This window comes from Apteryx rowi, unplaced genomic scaffold, assembly GCF_003343035.1.
Source record: "Apteryx rowi isolate R43461 unplaced genomic scaffold, aptRow1 scaffold_302, whole genome shotgun sequence".
NCBI lineage: Eukaryota > Metazoa > Chordata > Aves > Apterygiformes > Apterygidae > Apteryx > Apteryx rowi.
In genome coordinates, this window is record NW_020449442.1 from 570126 (window position 1) to 588782 (window position 18657).

General features: G+C 38.6%; 1 protein-coding gene across 1 annotated transcript in view; it reads left to right on the plus strand.

The window, feature by feature from the left end:
• MSRB3 (methionine sulfoxide reductase B3) overlaps positions 1–18657 on the plus strand; it is a 70856-nt gene that overhangs the window by 25680 nt on the left and 26519 nt on the right. The window contains exon 4 of the mRNA XM_026070060.1: positions 3649–3677. Within this exon, the coding sequence (XP_025925845.1) occupies positions 3649–3677 (29 nt within the window). The remainder of the gene's footprint in view (positions 1–3648; positions 3678–18657) is intronic.

Sequence of the window (18657 nt, forward strand, 5' to 3'; positions counted from 1 at the left end):
CACAGAGCTATTCTTTGTTTTTCTCTCTTGATGTAATAAATGATAAAAGACAGTTTGTAAAGTCAGTGCCTGGCTCTGTAAGGTGCATATTGTCTGGCGGGATGCTGAGGTCGAATATCAGAGTACATACAATGATAACAATGTAGAGAGGAGTTTTTCCTTTTAGTTAAATTAGCTTTAAAAATATAAAGGAGGTAGAGGGAATGTTTTTGTTTGTAGCGGAACATGCCTTTGGTACTTTTACTTTTGGTATTTAATTTTATTCTCCTTATTTTATTGGCTTTTTTTTTAGTTGCGTATTTTTAACACCTGCGTGCAACTAGTTTCTGATAGCTTTGTCTAGTGTACTGTAAATAGAAAGATGTAAATACTAGATCTAGAGGAAAATGCTGATTCCATTGAAATTACTGGAAGCTTTGCTATTGCTTCAAGTAGGTCAAGATTTTATTTCTGATTTCTAACTATAAGGATTTCTCTCTGCACACTCTCCTTGATGATGTTTGAACACATTACATTCTTGTGGAATACTTCTCTCTCATCTGTTAGTTGTTGCTTATTTGCAATGCCAAAGACTCTTCATTATCTTCCCCCCTTTCTCCTATGCCTTTCTTAGATCTTAACAATTTCTGTACTATTGTGCCCTAAATTTTGCGTTGTTTTCCCAAGGTGACATGGTGACCATAGCAAGGGTGACCCTCCTCTCAGATGGCTCCCAGTGCTACCTCCCATGTTGTGTTTTCTTTTGTGGCTATTCTGCTGTTGCCAGACAAAGTTCTATTCATTTATCGCCCTGTATCAGCTTCCTGATTTGTTGTCCAGTAATTTATGACTGTTTAGAGCTTTGGTGCTCATTACACTGCCCGGTGACCCTTGTGACCCCTCCTCCCCACCTACTCTGCCATCTTGGCCCAGGGCCAGTCGCCGATGCCCCACGTCGGAGCGCTTGTGTCCGTGGCAAGGTGAACTGAAGGTCGCTAGCCCAACCTTGCGTGGCATGTGGCATCCTAGGTCAGGATGGTGCCTATGCAGGGCCGTGCCATGAAACATGTTTCAACAGAAGAAAAACAAAGCCTGCAGCAGAAGGCGCTTGGTAGTACAGGCTAATCAGGCTGAAGAGTAATGTGTCTGTTGCCAAAAAATTAATAGATGAATAGAGATAAATGGTGAGGTAATTCACCTTCTATTGGTTTATTGCGCAATTATGGTTCAGTTAAAAAACAAAGAAGAATACTTACAAGGTCCTATGTGTATTTTATAAAGCTGGAAGTTCGACTGTGTGGTAGGTGATGTTTAAATAGAGCTGGGAGGGAAACTCTCCTTGCCTGAAAAAGATTGAAATGCCAGTACTTCTGTTCTGCATCAACATCTTGTGAAGGTTTTTGTGAAAGGCCAGAGGGCTGTCGGAGGGGTGAGCAGGAGATGTGAAATGTAGCCAACAACTTGATAGAAAGAATATTCAGGTACAGGTTTTTTTGTCTAGTTTTTCACCCATGCAGGCTGAGAACTGGGGTCTTTGTTTGACTAACTAATACCAAATATCGAGAATTTAGACAGGAAAAATTTGATTGTGCTGCCCATGTCCTAGCCCCATTTAATCTACTGCTAAAGACTTAGCAGATAATTCTGTCTCAGCCAATGACACCCAGCTTTATTTGCTGTTTTGAGGCCAAATCTATTGAAACAAATATAGGTAGCTGAGGCATTGATGATACAGTGATGAGCAAGAGGGAGCAGTCTAGGCAGATAAACTGCTGCTTGAGGAAAATATTGTAAATAACACTGAGTAAGCAGCTTTACATGGCACAGTATCTTTGACTTGAGCTCCATGGAATTCCCCGTAGTTACTGGCAGACACCTTTTTGTAGGGTGGGCCCTTTATCCCGCTACGCATCGATACGAACTGAAATACATTCCCAAGCAGCAGCATGGACTGGTGACCAGGGAGGTTACTGGCAGTGTTAATTTTGAAGGCAGGTCAGCAACATACTTTCTTTGTTCAGTGCTTTTGGTATTTATACTATATTTATAAATATCAATTACATAGATAACCCAGGAGAGAGAGAATGTTTTACCATTCTGTCTTTTTACCACATGACAGTTTTATTTAAAACATAAAAGACAATGAGAAATGGAGTAGGTGGAGAATGAGCAAACAGGAGGAGAGAAGGGAGTTGTTTCCTTTTTGACGGCTTTAACTGTTTACATGAATAGTGTGGGCTTGTTCATTTTTCTTGACTGTGATTGATTTGATGTTCGTTTACTGTATTGTAGATCCTTGCTATAGGACTAGGATGCCAGTTATGCAAATATATAGAATATGTGTAAAATACACCGGCATACACCTGCATGTACAAACTTATAAAATAAAAGAAGAAAACAAATCTATGCTTAGTTCTTGAGTTTCAGTTATTTTTTGCCAAAGGAAGGGCTGTAAATTCCAAAGATACATCCACTCCCTGATACAGCCTAAAAGGATCCAACATTTTACTTCCTACTTAGAATTTCTGGGGAAATGCGTTTTCCTGCCAACGTAATATCCTTTAACAAAACTCCCGCTGGTCAGACCTTGTATCCTGCTGTGACAGGCGTGAACATGTGTACAACTGATTGTTAGGGTGCAATATAAATCTGGCTGGAACATGCCCACTAATTGGTTTGAGAGCTAGATATAGACAATGCTGTCTTATAGCAGATTGTGTAGATAGGCCTAGTCATAGGGTTAATTCTGCTTGACAGCACATCAGCAGCATCTTGAGAGTAATTACCCAACTTAAGTTTTCCCACAGTTGAATTGAGATCTTCAAAGGCTTCTACATTTACAAGTATTATTAACCTATATCTGAAACATGATGTTCCCACAAGAGCTAATTTTTTTTCCCCTTTATTAAATATACAGGTTATAGGGTTCATTTGCTAAGTGCTAAGCCCTTAGAAGAAAACACTACTTGTTAGAGAGGGAAAAATCTGCAGTGCACGACCAAAGCTAATGGTGCATAATGCTCACATCATTGTCTTTTTGCAGAGACTTTAAAACAAGTTAAAATTTAGGTCTGGCTCCCTTCCTCTCTCCCTCTTTTCCACCTCCCCCCACCACTTTCCACTTTTAAGAAAATCAAGCCACTTATTCATATGTACAGAGTGAGTAAATTAAAGAGACGCACAAACAAAACCCTCATTGGATGTTGTTCAACTAAGTACAGATCACTGGATACAATACATATGATGTTAATGAAACGGTATCTGCTTCAAAAATAGATTGGAAACATTCATGAATAAATTAAATTCTGCTAATGACTTTTTAAAAATGAAAATGAATGAAAAAGTATTTATTTCATATGAACAACTGTTATGATTCACAGCATGTAACTTAATCCTGTTTTCAAATTTATATTCTATTTTCTGCATTCATTTTGTGATTTGTCTTTTAAAAAATCTTCTCTGTAGATGTACTTTGTAAGAAAATCAAAATATCAAAGATAATACTTATTACTAGGGATCAAATGTCCTTGAATGTATCAAATATTAACATACATAGGGAAACTATCTTGTTTAATACAATATTTGCAGGGTGGGGGGTCAGTCTGTCAAATGACTTTTATAGCATAAAGCAGTTCTTGTAACTTATGATCTTTTTATTTTCCTTTGCAGGTCAGAAACAAAGTTTGACTCCAATTCAGGTATGTTTAGATTTTCAGTGTTTTGCTGAATGTATACTACTCAGGTTAATCTCAGAAGAGTAGTTTATCAGTTCAAGTTCAATTTAATTTTAAACAGACTGGGGTAGGTCAGTCTTAAAAAGGATCTTCACTTCTCACCATCTAAAACCAGCATTATTACTGCTGAAACCTTTGCTTTCATTCCCTTCATTAGTTCCTGTCTTCTTACTTTTTCCCCAAAGATGATCAGGATGATGTATCTTGTGACAGGCTTTAATTGATCCAAAAAAATTATAGTGCAAATAAATGATAATGCAAACTAAAGCAAATGGAGGATTGAAGTGAAGTTTGAGAATGATCACTGCTTTAAAGAAGAATATTTTTCTTCCTGGTGGACAAAGACCTTTCATGGAAATTTGAAGTCAGTGCAGCCTATCTGTCAGGAAGCAGATGATTTGTCATCAAATTTTCGTGACAGATGCATGTACACAATGTATGCCAGACCAGTCTGTAGAGTTCTCTCTAGGAGGTTTTGCAAAAGGCAATCTCTCTCAAGTTGTCTTTTTAAAGAATTTTAATGTGTTGTTGGGATTGGGAGGGAAATGAAGGTCAGTCTAACAAGTTAATGTGTATCTAACAAGACAAAAAACACAGGACAGCAAACAGGGAAACAGTTGGGGAAAAACGGAGGTCCTAATACCAGACTGTTACTTGCACAGTTAACTGTTCTTGGGTGTTCCTTAAAGTTAAACAGTAGTACATTAAGAATAGCCTGTCATCCTGAAACCAGCTGACATGTCCATTGCCTGAAAAGGTCATTCAAAATAAATTTTGTGTTAGGATGATAAGACTATTTTAAACAGAAAATCTGATATTATTATGGCAATCTTTTACTTAGGCCAATGTTATCTTTATAGGATTTACCTAATGCAGTGATTGCAGTTGCTTATAATGATACGAATTTTACAATATATATTAATCAGAGCATTTATGAAATAGTTTCCTTTTATCCCAGTTAAAGCCTGATTTGGGTTTGCACTGTGAGGTATTATTCTTCCTTTTTTTTCCACAGTAGATTTTATCTTTGGAGCTCTATGGGAGTGAAATCTACAGCAGAAAGCATTTATAGAACCAGTTCCTATTTCTTGTATACTTGAGTAATCTTGCTTCTATTGTGATTTTAATCTGTGAGTTTGAGGTTACTCAGTTTAAATATTGCTTGAATGAACTACATGCTAAGGTTGCTTCTTAGATCTTGACAATACAGTTTTACAAGGGGAGGATAGCTTCACACACTTTTGGCCATCACCCACTTCTTTTTTTTTAATAAAGTTGCCAGAACTATGGTATGGAGCAGATGTCAAACAGTTCACTTTTCTGTTGGGGTGAAAATGTTCTCTGCAGAACTTCCATTTGCTCTGTGGATTAAGCTACAGTCAGGGGCTCTTGTTTTCTGGCTTTTTCTTTTGAAGCAGCACTCTAGCTATGTGCTGTATTCTGCCTGCCATTCTCCTGAGGTGACAAGCTTGGCAGTGAAGGCAGGGGTATGGTATTTCCTAGGAAGCGAATAGCATCTATAAAACTTTTCCACAAAGATCTTTGGCACCATCACAGCTAAGGCAAACCCCTGCTCAGTAGCTGTCGCCAGACCTCTGTGATTGGACTCTGTAGGTTGAATATGTGCTTTTCAAAAAATTTTTTCCATTTGTGTGGGCTCCACATGCTTCTTTCCTTGAGTTGGTGCGTGTTCTGGGTGCAGACTGTCTCACAAAGAGGTGCTGGAAGGCCCAAAGACTGCGGGATTACAGTTACTCTCCCTGCCTTCCCTGAAGGTACTCCTTAAGCGTTATTCTTCCAAGGCTGGAGCTCTGGCCTTATGAACACTTGTTGATACAATTTGCCTCCCCAAGAGCACAGAGCTCATAGAGGTTGTAATAGGATTTGAAAGTAAAGACCATTTATAGTTGGCCACACGAAAAAATGTATAAATCTAAATGAACAGTAAAAGATCCAGGGTCTTCTTTATCTCCGCTATTTTTTGCTTCTCCTAAGTATTCTCTGGACTTGCATCAGAACTCTCTGCAGCAGGTGATTAACTAACTTTGTTTTGCTGAGTGTCAACATCGGGCACCATGAATGTCAACAGGAGTTTTCAGCCTTGTGCTTTCCACTTCAAAGTGCTTTGTATACCATCAGTAACACAGTGTGAGAATGTCTGGGGCTGAGGAATTTCGTAGATTTATTCCTCATTTTTTTGCAGAGCATCACTTTCATCTTCTGTTTTTGATCTCTTCCCCTAAATCCCTGAAAAAGTCCTTGGTTTGAATAGTTTCAGGCTTTCCTGTCATGGGACCCTGGCCACCTCTGCAACATGTTCCCCTCTCCTGGTGATCCATCATGAATTGCCAGTGTGTGTGGCTGTGTGTGACCAGGTTGTGTCCCTGGTCTGGCTTTGTTCTTTGCCCCCAGAATGTTATATTAGGAACAAAGAATTATTGAGGTTTAGCGATCTATTATTATCAGCTCTCTATTACCCCTTTGAGTCTCACATCCAAATATAGTTGTTAAAAGATAGTAGCAAAAGCAGATAAAACATATGGTTAAAATAGCATTTTAAAAAGGGGAAATCACGGAGAGTTCATAACCTCAAACTGAAGTTCATGGCCAGAGATCCCAAGACTAAAAAAAACATTATCTTTGTGCAGCAGCCTTCCCTTTATGGCTCAGTTGTTCCACTAAGAAGCTCTTCTTGATAGACTAATAGTGTGAGCACTTAGAGTTTATAGTTTGTTTCCAACTGATTTCAGGTGAGAGCAGTGAGATGCGACACTAAGATGAAGTCAACATGTATCACCTGATTAAGTTTTCCCACAGTTGATGATCCCCATGTATCACATCACTTCCTTTGTTTCTCCACCAAAAATTTTGCAATCCCCTTTCCTGTTTTAACCAAAACCAGGCTACGAGCCCAGCTGCCCTCCTACTGCCCCTGAGTGAATGGGGGAGGGCAGGTAGGCAGTAGATGGATTGGTGATGAGGGGCATCCTCATGAACAGATCTTCCTCTGGCATGAACAGATGAAGTACCCTATGTAGCACCATGTTCTGCATAATGCAGGCCTTTGACATGCGCAAATATGGCATTGGTTTTATAAAGACTGCTGCCATTTGAAACCAATGACTCTATGCAACCTTGAGTTCCTTAGGGATACTTTAAGGCATTTTCATGTCCCTCATTTTCTTCTGAATTGCCAGGACTGTGGTTCCTGAGTAAACCAATGGTCCTGCAAGTCTGCAAGCAGGTGACACTCTTGTTGCTGCATCTCACTTTCCATGTTCAGTCTCTGAATCCTCTCTGCTCTGTAGAAGAAGAAAGGAGATAAAGTGTGCTGAGATATTTTCACCTTGCTGAGAAGAGGGTAAATTAGTCCATATGGAACTTGTTACCATGGCAAGACATCTTAGGTACAGCTAGCTGAAGTGCTTCTTCTCTACCCTGCAGTCTGTGAGGCAGATGTACTTCTAGACTTTATGTAGATGGTAAACAACCTCAGTTAAAAGGGGCAGCTAGAGCAAGAGAATCTATGGCTCAACATTGGAGAAAACCGTGGCAAGCAACCTGTGTTGTCTCTGCAGTTAAAAGCCACCTACTATGGTCAAGGAAGGGAAAAAAATAATCACTAAGGTTTTAGATTCATGAAATGGGCTAGACAAACAGAATTTTCTCATAGGGAAACTGGTTTTATTGAGGTGTGATATACTGAAGAAGAGAAAGCCTTTGTCTGTGTCCCTGAAGGAGAGGTCAACCTCCAAGGACTCCTGCCCCTGGAGGTAAGATACCAGCTGCATTCTCTGGATGCATGTGTCCTGAAAGCTATACCTGCTTCAGGACTTTGAAGGAGAGAGTCATTTCTGAGTGCATGGATGCTCATTCTGACCAAGGAGACTAGTAGATGTGCAGTAAACTATTTCTTTTGCTTGAAATATATCTGTAATAAAAGTTTGTATTGAATATCTCTTTTGAGGAAGATATGCTGTGTTATGAACTGCATATGTATAACTTTATGAAGTTTAGCCTGGAAATCTGTAGGCTTAGAATTATTTTGATTGCCAAAAGCTAGAGAACAGTTAGCCTCCTTTTTGTCTTTGTTTATTTTGATTTTTATGGATGTTTCTGTGTGAATGTGTATACATATGTATAGGTATACATATACATACTATATATATGTATATATATATACAGCAGCAGCACCAGCATATAGATACATGAAATATGAACATAGGACTGTTGCGCTGCCTGCTTTCCTCCCTCTCTTTTTCTGTATTTTTCTGTTCACAATGGGAAGATGTTCACTTACAACTGTGCACACAGTTGTCTTTTAATTACAGGGTAAACGCTGTCATGTTGGAGCAAGCATGCTGTGTTCTAGTTTAGCTCATGCTACTCAAAGCAGTTCAAGCTAACTGTTGAACCTCAGAATGAAATAATTTTATTCTAGAATGGTTGTGTTCATGTAGGGAACTATTCTAGAATCTGTCCTGTGCTCTAAATTCACCCCTAACGTTAATTCCAGGTAACTTGCAAGTCTAGACGTGTCCTTATTAAGCATTTCTCAATAGTTATTGCACTTGCCATTCCTAGAAATATGTGTGAAATATTGAAGAATTAAAAAAGTCCTTTTGAAGCAAGTACAAAGTCTGGAATATAGCTTTAAAAGTGCCCAGTAGGCTCACTATAAATGAAAAACCTGGAAATGTTGCTCAGCACTGAAATATTAGGCAAACATTGTCAAAAGAAGATTAATTTGAACTTGAGAATTAACTTAAAAGAAGGCTGTAAAATTCCTATATTGATGATTGGGATTTATCTTATAAATAGCTATAACATCTGTAGGGGACACACATTCTTCACATCATGACTAACAGTTCTGTCTGAGAAACTTTTTTCTCTGCTGATTCTTTATACATCTATAGCTGGCAGAATTTCTTTCTCAAAGACCATGGGGTTAGCTTCATGCTGTTAGAAGATCTTATGAAATGAAACAATTTTGCTTTCCTGTCATAATATGATGAATTTCACTAGTACTGAAAATAAATTAAAAAAAAATACTTGGAAGCAAAAAAAATCATAAGAAAGATATATACTTTTTAAAGAATTTTGGGGGAATTTGTTATGGAACAAAGTAGACCATAAAAAACAAAGTAGAAACAATTTTGTTCTAATTAGTAGTATTCTAGTATTATCTAAAATGTGTGTAGTCTACGTGCTTGGTTAGCAAATTTTGAGAAGCTCTGGTTTGCTGTAGGTACAGAGCAATACCAGGCTGATGAAAGTGAGTTTGACAATGTAAGAACTATATTGGTATATCAGTTAAAGAAGGACTTTTTAATTAAGAGAAAAATCAGTCATGATAATCATAATGCTATTTTTAACATTCAGAACTTGTCAGTCTCAAAAACTGTCACTGAACATTGTTAAATCCATTTTAGGAATGGAAAAATAATCATAAAAATTCAAGCAGTTGTCTCAGCATGAATGATAATGGTGAGTTTCCTACTGCCTATAAGGAAGGCAGGAGTTTTCTTGGGGAACCTCCTGTATTATTTGATATATCATGCATGTTACTGTGGAGGCATGCCACGTGATATACAAGTGATAGTGCTGGCAGTGAGATTGTGAAGGGGAAGAAATGTGAGTTTGTATTAAAAGGAGGAGGTAAATCCCCAGACAACACCCTTGGACTCCAGTGGAGTCTCTATTGTATATGTGTCGTTGAGATGGTAGCACAGAGGAAGTCAAAGACTGTAGGATGTAACAAAGTGACAGTCATGGAAGCACCATGCTGTAGAAACACATCTGTGCCCTGGCAGAAGAGAGGAGTGTCCCAGGGTCTTCAGCTGTCTTCAGCTGTATTCTTCATCATTTGCTGAGGCAGCTTTGCATTTCTCTCAAAAAAGAGATGCATCTCCAAAACCAGTTCTTCTGTCTCCCTTCTTGGCTGAACTGTGCCTGTGTACAGATTAAGTGAAATACACAGCATAACTATGTAATTCTGTATCACTCTTTGGGTAAGGACGTTGGAAAACATTCTGATTAATATCAGGAATTAAGCTATAGCAGCTATCCATGCAGCTAAAGGCTGTTCTGGGGGATGCTAGCTTTTGTTGGATCCCTGCCGCCCCAGCACAAAGCAAGACAAGGAGCCCCCAACAGTTTCTGGAATTTCCATTGCCTGCCTTGTCTGGAATCACAGTGGCAACTAGTGACTCTGCTGTTTGCTTCTCCTTTCCGCATATCGTTTTTTCCACCAGAGTGTCTGTTTCCTCATGTCTTCAGCACTGCACAGTGCTGCTGCCCCTCTATCCCCATAAAAATTCCCAACCTTTCCTCTGTCTCCTCTTGTATTTACTGCTACAGTTCCCTTAATGTGGCTCCTACAATGTACTAACTTGCTAGGCTACATGATTCAGCACAGGTGTTAGAGAACAGCTGAAGAAAATTGTAAGACTGGGGATGGTCAGATGTTTTCCTCTAATAAATTTCTCTTGGCTACACTTCCAGATGTTCAGCAAGAGACTTTCCAAACTCTCAGTATCAGCCCTGATTTCCCCTAGCCTGTCATCAGATCCATTATATGAAAGTCATCAGTACAACTATTAAGAACACAATGAACTCTCCTCCTGAGTAAAAAAGAAATGAAAACCAAAAAGCAACTTGAAAGTGAGCATCGCTTACTGACCCTTGCTACTAGGGAAGCCTGAAAGAAACTTAACTAGCTTGAAACCTTAAGACCTTGAAGCAGCAGGGTATTTAGTAATCATCCACCTATTGACTGGATGGTACATCTAAATGCAGATTGCCAAATCAATTCCTAAACTTTATCAGTGTCATCTTCTTCATCCAGGAACTGCATCCAGGCTGTGAGAGAGTGATTCTTGATTTCTTCTTAGCAAGGCTGAGTAGTTCAAGGAACGAGGGGCAAAAAGAGATATTTGGTGTTCATAACAATCAAATCAACAAGTTCATCAGTCACTCTACAACCAAAGTATATGATTTAAAAGCATAAAAGGATTACTTGCAAAGTCTGTAAGACGGAAAGTGGCAAAATCAGCAGAGCTACTGAAGAAAAGGGCTGCTTCACTGCTTTTTGGATGGGTGGTTCTTGGACAGATGACCTTTCCAGAATCTCTTACTACTATGAAGAATTATTTCCCTCTCTCTGGGCACCGCCAATGTATACATTCTTGAAGGGGCGCATAAGCTGGCACAGTGAGACGGGGGAGAGAGCAACTACCTAAACAGAACAGTAACTCAGAATATCTTACTTGTCATTACTTGTTAATGCTGTTTTGTTCTTGGCATTAACAACTCTACAAGCAGATCGTTAAGGATGCAATGGCTGGACAGCACAGCCTGTTATATTTGTTAAGCAGTGGGATGAGGCCTTAAATCCAGATGCAAGCTGAACCATCTGTTGAATGTTTTCAGGGCCATAGTACAACACGATTAGGAATATAGATGACTGGGACATCTAACTGCTACATCGCAATGAATTATGTGCCAGTACTAGCCCTAACCTGTGATAACTGATCATCACCCTGCTTTCATATCTCATATTGCTATTAGTTCAATATATAGAACAGTGTCTTAATTTGTGGAGGGCTGATTAAAAACATTGTAAGCTTGCAGAGAAGCTTGCTTATCTAGGATTTTTAAAGAAGGCAGCCGGTTACCTGAGGACTCCAAATTTATAACTGACTTTGCAACTGCAGATGTCTCTTTTTCCCACATTCTCTGTTCATCTTATTCATAACTGAGCTCTGCTATTCCTTGCTATCACTGGCATGATTCTTCTCAGCTGTCCAAGTAATTTAATAGGAAGCCTGTTCATTTCCACAAACTAGATCCTTGAATCCAGCAACTGAAGGCCCGCAGCCTTGATCAGACTTGCAACAGACTTAAATCCTTCTGTGTGAATAATTTGTTTAATTTCTACTTTGCAGTTTCTCTTGAATAGTATATTCCTTCCCTTCCTCCAAAAAATCCTGCTTGTATGCTTATTAATGGGGCAGCTACTAAAGAATGCTCCACCCTTGTAAGCTAGCAAACATATTCATTTTGCCACTACTTCATGAAGTGCTGCCTTTTGGCATGTAGTAAGAACTGTGCATCAAAGGGCTTTGCTCAAGGAACTAGGAATATAATATCAACAAAGACAAATACAATTTGCTATTTTCCTCTTTCATATACTTCAATAATCATTGCTGCTTTTTTCTTGTCTTGCTCTGAGGATCTTGCTAAGAAGCTTGCAGATGTGTTTAAATTGGTCCTGTAACAGAAATACTTCAATTTAGGTTTTTAATTTTAATATCATTAATGTAAGCAAATTAATCAGATTTTTCTAGGAGAATTTTCTTATCATTTTTTAAAAATATTAGAGACAACCTTCTTTTCTACTTTTTATTTCATTGTAGATAGCTAAAAAAGTCTGTCCTTGAGAAACAATTTGGCAAAAGTAGTTCTAGAAGACACGAATATTATATAAATCGTGGTTTTATTACATGAAGTTGGAGACCGCAGTACTCAGTGAAATTATAATATAAACTGTGAAGTAAGTTGGCTCAGGATTTTTTTGTTTGTCAGAAGTGCAGTTGTTTCAGATAGGTTTGGTCTATATGGAAATTATTTTTGTTAGTCAGCAAATTTCTCTTTCAAGTGAGCATCATGCAGTGATGTGACATCTTTAGTGTCCTGCAGAGCTAGATTTCTTAAAGACAAAAATGTTGTGATGCTTGCTTAGACCTGTTAATCATTGTGCAGTTTTCTACTGAGCAAGGCTGCCTAATTACTTTTCAAGAGCTACTTGCATTGCAGTATTGTTCAGTGGACGGATTAGAAGACTTTTGGTGATACGCTTGAATTACCTACACTTAAAAATTTCATAGAGTATGAAGACCTTTTCTGTTCTCTTCAAAAGAAAATTCATTTAGTGAATTAAACCTATTACAGACTAAATGTGCTAATTAACTTTGCCACAGTTCCATTTAATTAGCCAAAAATGGAATATATGCAAGAGAAACCACAAGAACGGAGAAGCAAACAGGTTTTTGGTCACAGCTCTGGCTCAGTGAAAGTTTTATATAGCTCAAATGCAACTTACCCACATCATGCACAGTTCAAGTCAGTTGTATTATTTCATTGCTTTATTAGTGCTCTTCATTTAAACCATAAAGTGGGAAAGAAAACTGCCTATCTGCTTTGTAATATGGTAGCTGAACTATAATTTGTTTGTAAGTAGAATATTATGGTCTGCATCTTATACATACTTTGGCAGAGATTTTGAAGAATGCCAACATGGGATACTATCTCACTGCGTGGTTCCAGGAAATAAGAATTCTGTAGGACACAAGAATACTTCAGGTTTCTACTATCTTCTCGTGCAGAAGCTATCAGCATCCAAATGGGCTTATATAGGTAGCTGCTATGTGCATGTTTGAGCATAGTTTGGATGGCTTCTTAATATTTTTAAGGCCGTATGGGCAGCCACTGATTCTGTACCCTGTTCCAGCATGTCTTTTGGTTCTGTTACCTTGGGCAAAGTGTTTTTTCTCTACGCCTTTTTCCTCCCGCCCATCATCTGTCTAGTTTGTTTACATTGCTAGGCTTTTCAGGGAAAGAGCTGTCTCTTACTATTGAGCATGTATAAGACCTAGTGCAATGGAAACACTTTCTGAATTGAGATCACCTCTTAGAGCCACTATAAATCAAATCATGGGTGGCCTTTTCGAAGTACCCCCTTTTAGACTGAGCAAATGAAGTTATGTTAGAAGAGTCTCTGGAAAGTAATATAAAAGGCAGCACAGTAAATGCATTCAACTGAATTGCAGTTTTTCACTCTGCCTATGCAGTCACCAATACCAGGAAATTTGTGTCAAGGGGATCTCAGTTTTATGCAGAAGACATACAGTCAATGCAAATGGTCTTTGCAGGCCCAGATCCTTCACCTAGTTGAACTGCATGATTTCTGCAACAGAATGCATGTGTATGGCTATAGATAAAGGTCTGAATTTGTTTGTTGAAGTCCAATATGTAATAATAGTTGAGTGTAAACTACATCTATGTTTTCATTGCATAATATAAATATGGTCTGAGGGCTTAGGCATACAGAGCAGAAAATATTGATAGAATACAAAACTTCCAAAATATGCTGAAGACTAATATTCCTGTCAGTGATATGGTCTAAGGAAGCAGAATGTGTTCATCTTAGGATCATTCACCCATGCATTAATTTCAGAAAAAAAGTTGCTTTTGCAAGTGTGAATGATATTTAACCTAGTAGGGCCTGGGGAATGTTAAGTGTCCTGGTCAATGCCAATTATGAAATCAGTTTGAAGCTTGCAAGATGCTGAGCAGTCTGATCTCTTCCATAGGCCATTAGAGTTGAAGGTGCTCCACATTTGTCAGGGTTCAGCTCTATAGTGTTTTCCATTATTGAGGAAATAATACTGCTTTTGAGGGGAAAAGGGAGGAAATCAGAGAGATGGGACCTTGTGAACACTGAAGATCATAATAAGATGTTTGTTAATGTATATTGCATTTGGTACAATCTGATGCAATCTCAAGACAAAATTCACGTTCCCTACTTAAGAAATAGTTACTTTTTAAACTGTATCTCCCTCCCAGTGTGTTTGAATTTACTCTGAATCAGTAAATTCCTCACTCATTCTAAAAATCCCTGTTGAGTTCCCGCTAAAAGTCTCCTCTCCACCCTTTAGGAAAGTTTAAAAAAATGATCTTAAGCACTTCCATCTCCTTTCCATTCACTCATACTCACCTGAGAATTCCTCCTGCTCTCTTTCCTGGTGACTAACAAAAAATTTCATCTTTTATTTGACTGGAGGCCAAGCAGCAGAGAAGGTTGGGTTGGGGCCCTTCCTTGATTTAAGCAGTGACTAAAGCTGTGCTGGGAAATCAAACAGCAATTCAGTAGTTCTTAGATCATTTTTTGGCTGGACCCACTGCATCCACTGTCCTATGGAAAGGCATCCCTTGATCCTGTGATTTCTTTGTCCTCACTGCACTTTTTGTTATGCCTCTTTGAAAATAGGCAAGGTCGAAGGAGGAGAGAGCAGTGTAGCACAATGCAAGGTAGCATGATTAGCAGTCTGTGTGAGCAGCCAGCAGATGATACTAAAATCCAGCTCCTACTTGGCTTCCCATGGAGGACAGCAGTTCTTCTGTTCATCTGAGACACTACTGAAACCAAAGGAAGAAGATGAGAATTGTGGCTCCTCAGCTGAGGACTGTTTCCGCTTTTTGCACTACATAGTACCTAGCAGCTGCTTCATGTTGGCTTTCCAGTTCCAGAGCAAAACCAAACCAAACCTAAACTAACTCCCTTGTTCTGGCTCAGAGTCATGGACTGTTAAAGGAGAACTCCATAGGATGCTTTTCTTCAGCCATGCTGGCTCTCCCTACCCACCCTGGGAGGCATCCATAGCTTTGATAAGGACAGCAACAATTAAAGCAACAGTGTCATCTGAGTTGTGACTATTTGGAGGTGCTTGGCACCTTCACAGTGACCTAAATTCAGCCCAGAGAAAAGCTGGGGCCGTGTAAAACCACTGGGACAAGTGCCACGCTACCAGCCTTATCAGCTCTGGGATAGAGAAGAAGACAAGACCATGGCATTCATTGTTGTCCCCCTGACACCCTCCAATGCACCAGGTGTCAGGTGGCTCCTTAGCTTTCACTAGCTTATCTTAGAGGATGCACCAGACCGCAGCCAAACACCAAGCAAAGAGGAACACTGATGTGTTTTTTGCCTGTGTGTCTTGATGAATTTAACAGGACAGGATGATTATGGCCAATACGTTCACTCTTTTTCTCATTAATTTCTTGCTACCATAAAGTGCATTTTCATGTCTTAGTTTTAAGCAATGTCTCATTAAGCACAGTGGCTTTTGCTCCTGAGTGCATGTTGTCCAGAATTGCACATCTTCTATTTCAATTATCATGGTTTATAACACCATGAATTTGAATAACAAAGAGATGAGAGCTTTTGCTGTTTCTTCCATCTGGATTTGTCAATGAGAAACTGAAGCTTAAAATCTTTTCTGTACAAGTTGATGAGAATGATATCATACAATATTAGCTGAAACTGGAAAAAATCTGTTATTTGAAAAAAAAATCATTAGCCATTAGACTACAAACTAGCCAAGTGATAATGATTAATGACAAAAGATTCAATAAGGATGAAAATATTTCATGCTTTTCTTTCATTGATATAAGGCTGTAAAGTTATGACTAGTAAGAAACCATAGGAGAAATCTGTCACCTTTTACTATTTCATATTTTAGTCTCTGTTATGAAAACTGATTTTAGGTTTTGTAGTACTAAGAGTAGAAGGAAAAATGCAAGCTGCTTTTAATCAAACTAGAATGTTCAGTGATCACCATTAAAATCTTTACAGTGTTGATCTAAGCATGAAGCAAAGAACATTAATTTGTCTTTTGTTGACTTAATTTAGTGGCAACCACAGCATTTAAGATGTAATGGTAGACAAGTTTGTGTCATACCACTGCAACTGCCACTGCACATGTGAACACCCATCTGCTCAGGATTAAGTCCTAAGTCAAAACACCAATGAAGTATAATGCTACCAGTTTAAGTCAAACAAAATTTGCACTGAGATTTATGTGAATAAGGACAGCACGATCAGGTCTTAAACCAGATGACAGTGAATTAAATTACATGGGCTGAAAGTATTTTTGCAAGGGAAGAATTGCATCCCTATGTGATCTGGTCTGAATTCTTGGCAACCTTGTTTTCCGTGAAGGGGCTACATTACCATTCTCCATTGTTTGGTATACCATTGTCGTTCCCTCCTATTCTTCTTTACAAACTAAGTAGTCCCACCCTTTTCATCAGCTCTGTTCCAGGTGTCTGACTAAACAATCCTAGAACTGTAGGTCCCTCTCCAAACACGATGCATATCAACATCACAAAATTGTTGTTCTCAATGTTTGGTTGTTCTGATTAAATGCTATGTCCATCTTATTTATCTGTCTTTGCTTTTCTTTACCAGTTATAGCAACCAAAATGCTTTGGTTATTCAGATAATTTCTTTTTCAGGTTATCTCTGTATCTAGCTTTCTGTGGAAAAACAGCAGTATTTTATTTGGGGGGATATTTTATACAAGCTATTACCATATCAAGGGGAGTGGGATCATCTTATCTAACTGTAGCTATCTACCTTACGATAGTAATCTGAGATTCATCTATAGTTGGTAGGAAGAGATGAATGTCCTCAGCGAGGGATTCATTTCTTCTGCTGGAGAAGTCTGTCTGAGGGTCCACTGAATCACCCATCTGAGTGCCCATCTCTGCTCATTAACTTTAGAGGGAGTCCAGACATGTAACTTTGATGGTTAAGTTAGGAGAGATTATCTCTGTGTGAAATGGATGTGCAGAGACCTGGGGATGAGCGGGTGTAATCCCCATGTCACTTTGCACAGCTGCTGCTGTGGAGGAGTAGAGAAATTTCATAAATTTAAGAAGAAAACTACCCAATTACTTTGAATTTCTTGTGCTGGGTGTCAGCAAACCACCTGTACACAGAGCTTAGGTGCAGTATATTTATGAGAAGGATGAGTTTGCTTGTGGTTATTTCAGTTTCAGTCCTCCTTATATTCCTTTTGTTTCCCTTCTTTTTCTTATCTTTCTTCAAAACAGATTTTGTCTTTGTGTCTCCAGTTATTGTAACCCCAGAGTATTGGATCAATTTTCTTCAGCTTTCTCTTGAATAATGAGCAAGAGTTGTCAAAAGAGAAAAAGCTGACGTGTGTTTCGTAAATACATCATTAAATACATCATTAAATACATCATCCATTCTTGGGCAGGAAGAGAAATATGTAGTTGAAAAAGAGATGGCCTAAGAGTAATGAGAGTGTATAAAAAATGTTGTAAATATTTTGGAATTTAGCTTCACTCAGGCCCCAAATAATAAGTCGGTCTTTGGCATGTTTCAGAAAGCAAGCAAAATTTTCTGAAAGCTCTTATTCGGTAGGCAGAGATTTTACTGGTTTTATGGCACTATTAATAAGTCACAGTCTTTTAGTCTATGCTAACCTTTTTAACTGGGTTAAAGAAACATGACACAATAAATGCAGATGTGGAAAACAAAAGGTGTATTTTTAAAACGTGAAAATTTAGAAACAGAAGTGTTCTGTCTCTGCCTCTTAAGTTTCCAAGTGGTGGTCAGGAGAACAGAATTCCCCTCTCTATATTGTCATTAAAAAAGTATTTACCCATAAGATTTCTGTTTTTGAAAGTACTCATATACTCAGTTCCATATTGTTATCTCCCGTTGAGTCGGTGATTTTTTTCTTTTTGCCACATACTTTATTTTTAAGGGATTTAAATAAAGTCCCAGCAATATGGATCTGCAGTGGGGTGGAATTTGGAATGTCAGTTGTCAGCACTGATCCTGATGTGTGGAAACTGATTAAGACATATTTAGGTTAAGGAGCGGTAGAAAAAATCTGTTGCGTAAAATACTGTGTTGAGGGCATTAGGGCTCTGGAAACAAGTTTAAAAGGCAAGAGGGAAAGATAAAGAGTTTCACTGAAATTTAGTCCCCCTACTTTAGAAGATAGGAAGAAATCCCTGACTGAAAGAGGACTGAAAGATTTGGACATTAGATCATGAGTTAGTGTCAGTGTTAGTGGACGGTGGCAAACTGAAGTTATGTTGCCATTGCTTACCCAGTTAACTGTTTTAGCTGGAGATGAGAATTATAGGAACTCTCTATTTAAAACGTTCTATTTTCTTTACTCTCTGCATGTCTGAGATTCTTCTTTTGCTGCGCAGCAATGGTATACCTTCATCTGTGTCATTGTAGCAGTATGATTAAGCAGGGCTGCATTTTACTGCTGAAGAATGTCATGCTGTTGAAACGTATGCTGGCAGTTGCTTTTACTCCATTGAGTCCAGGCATCAC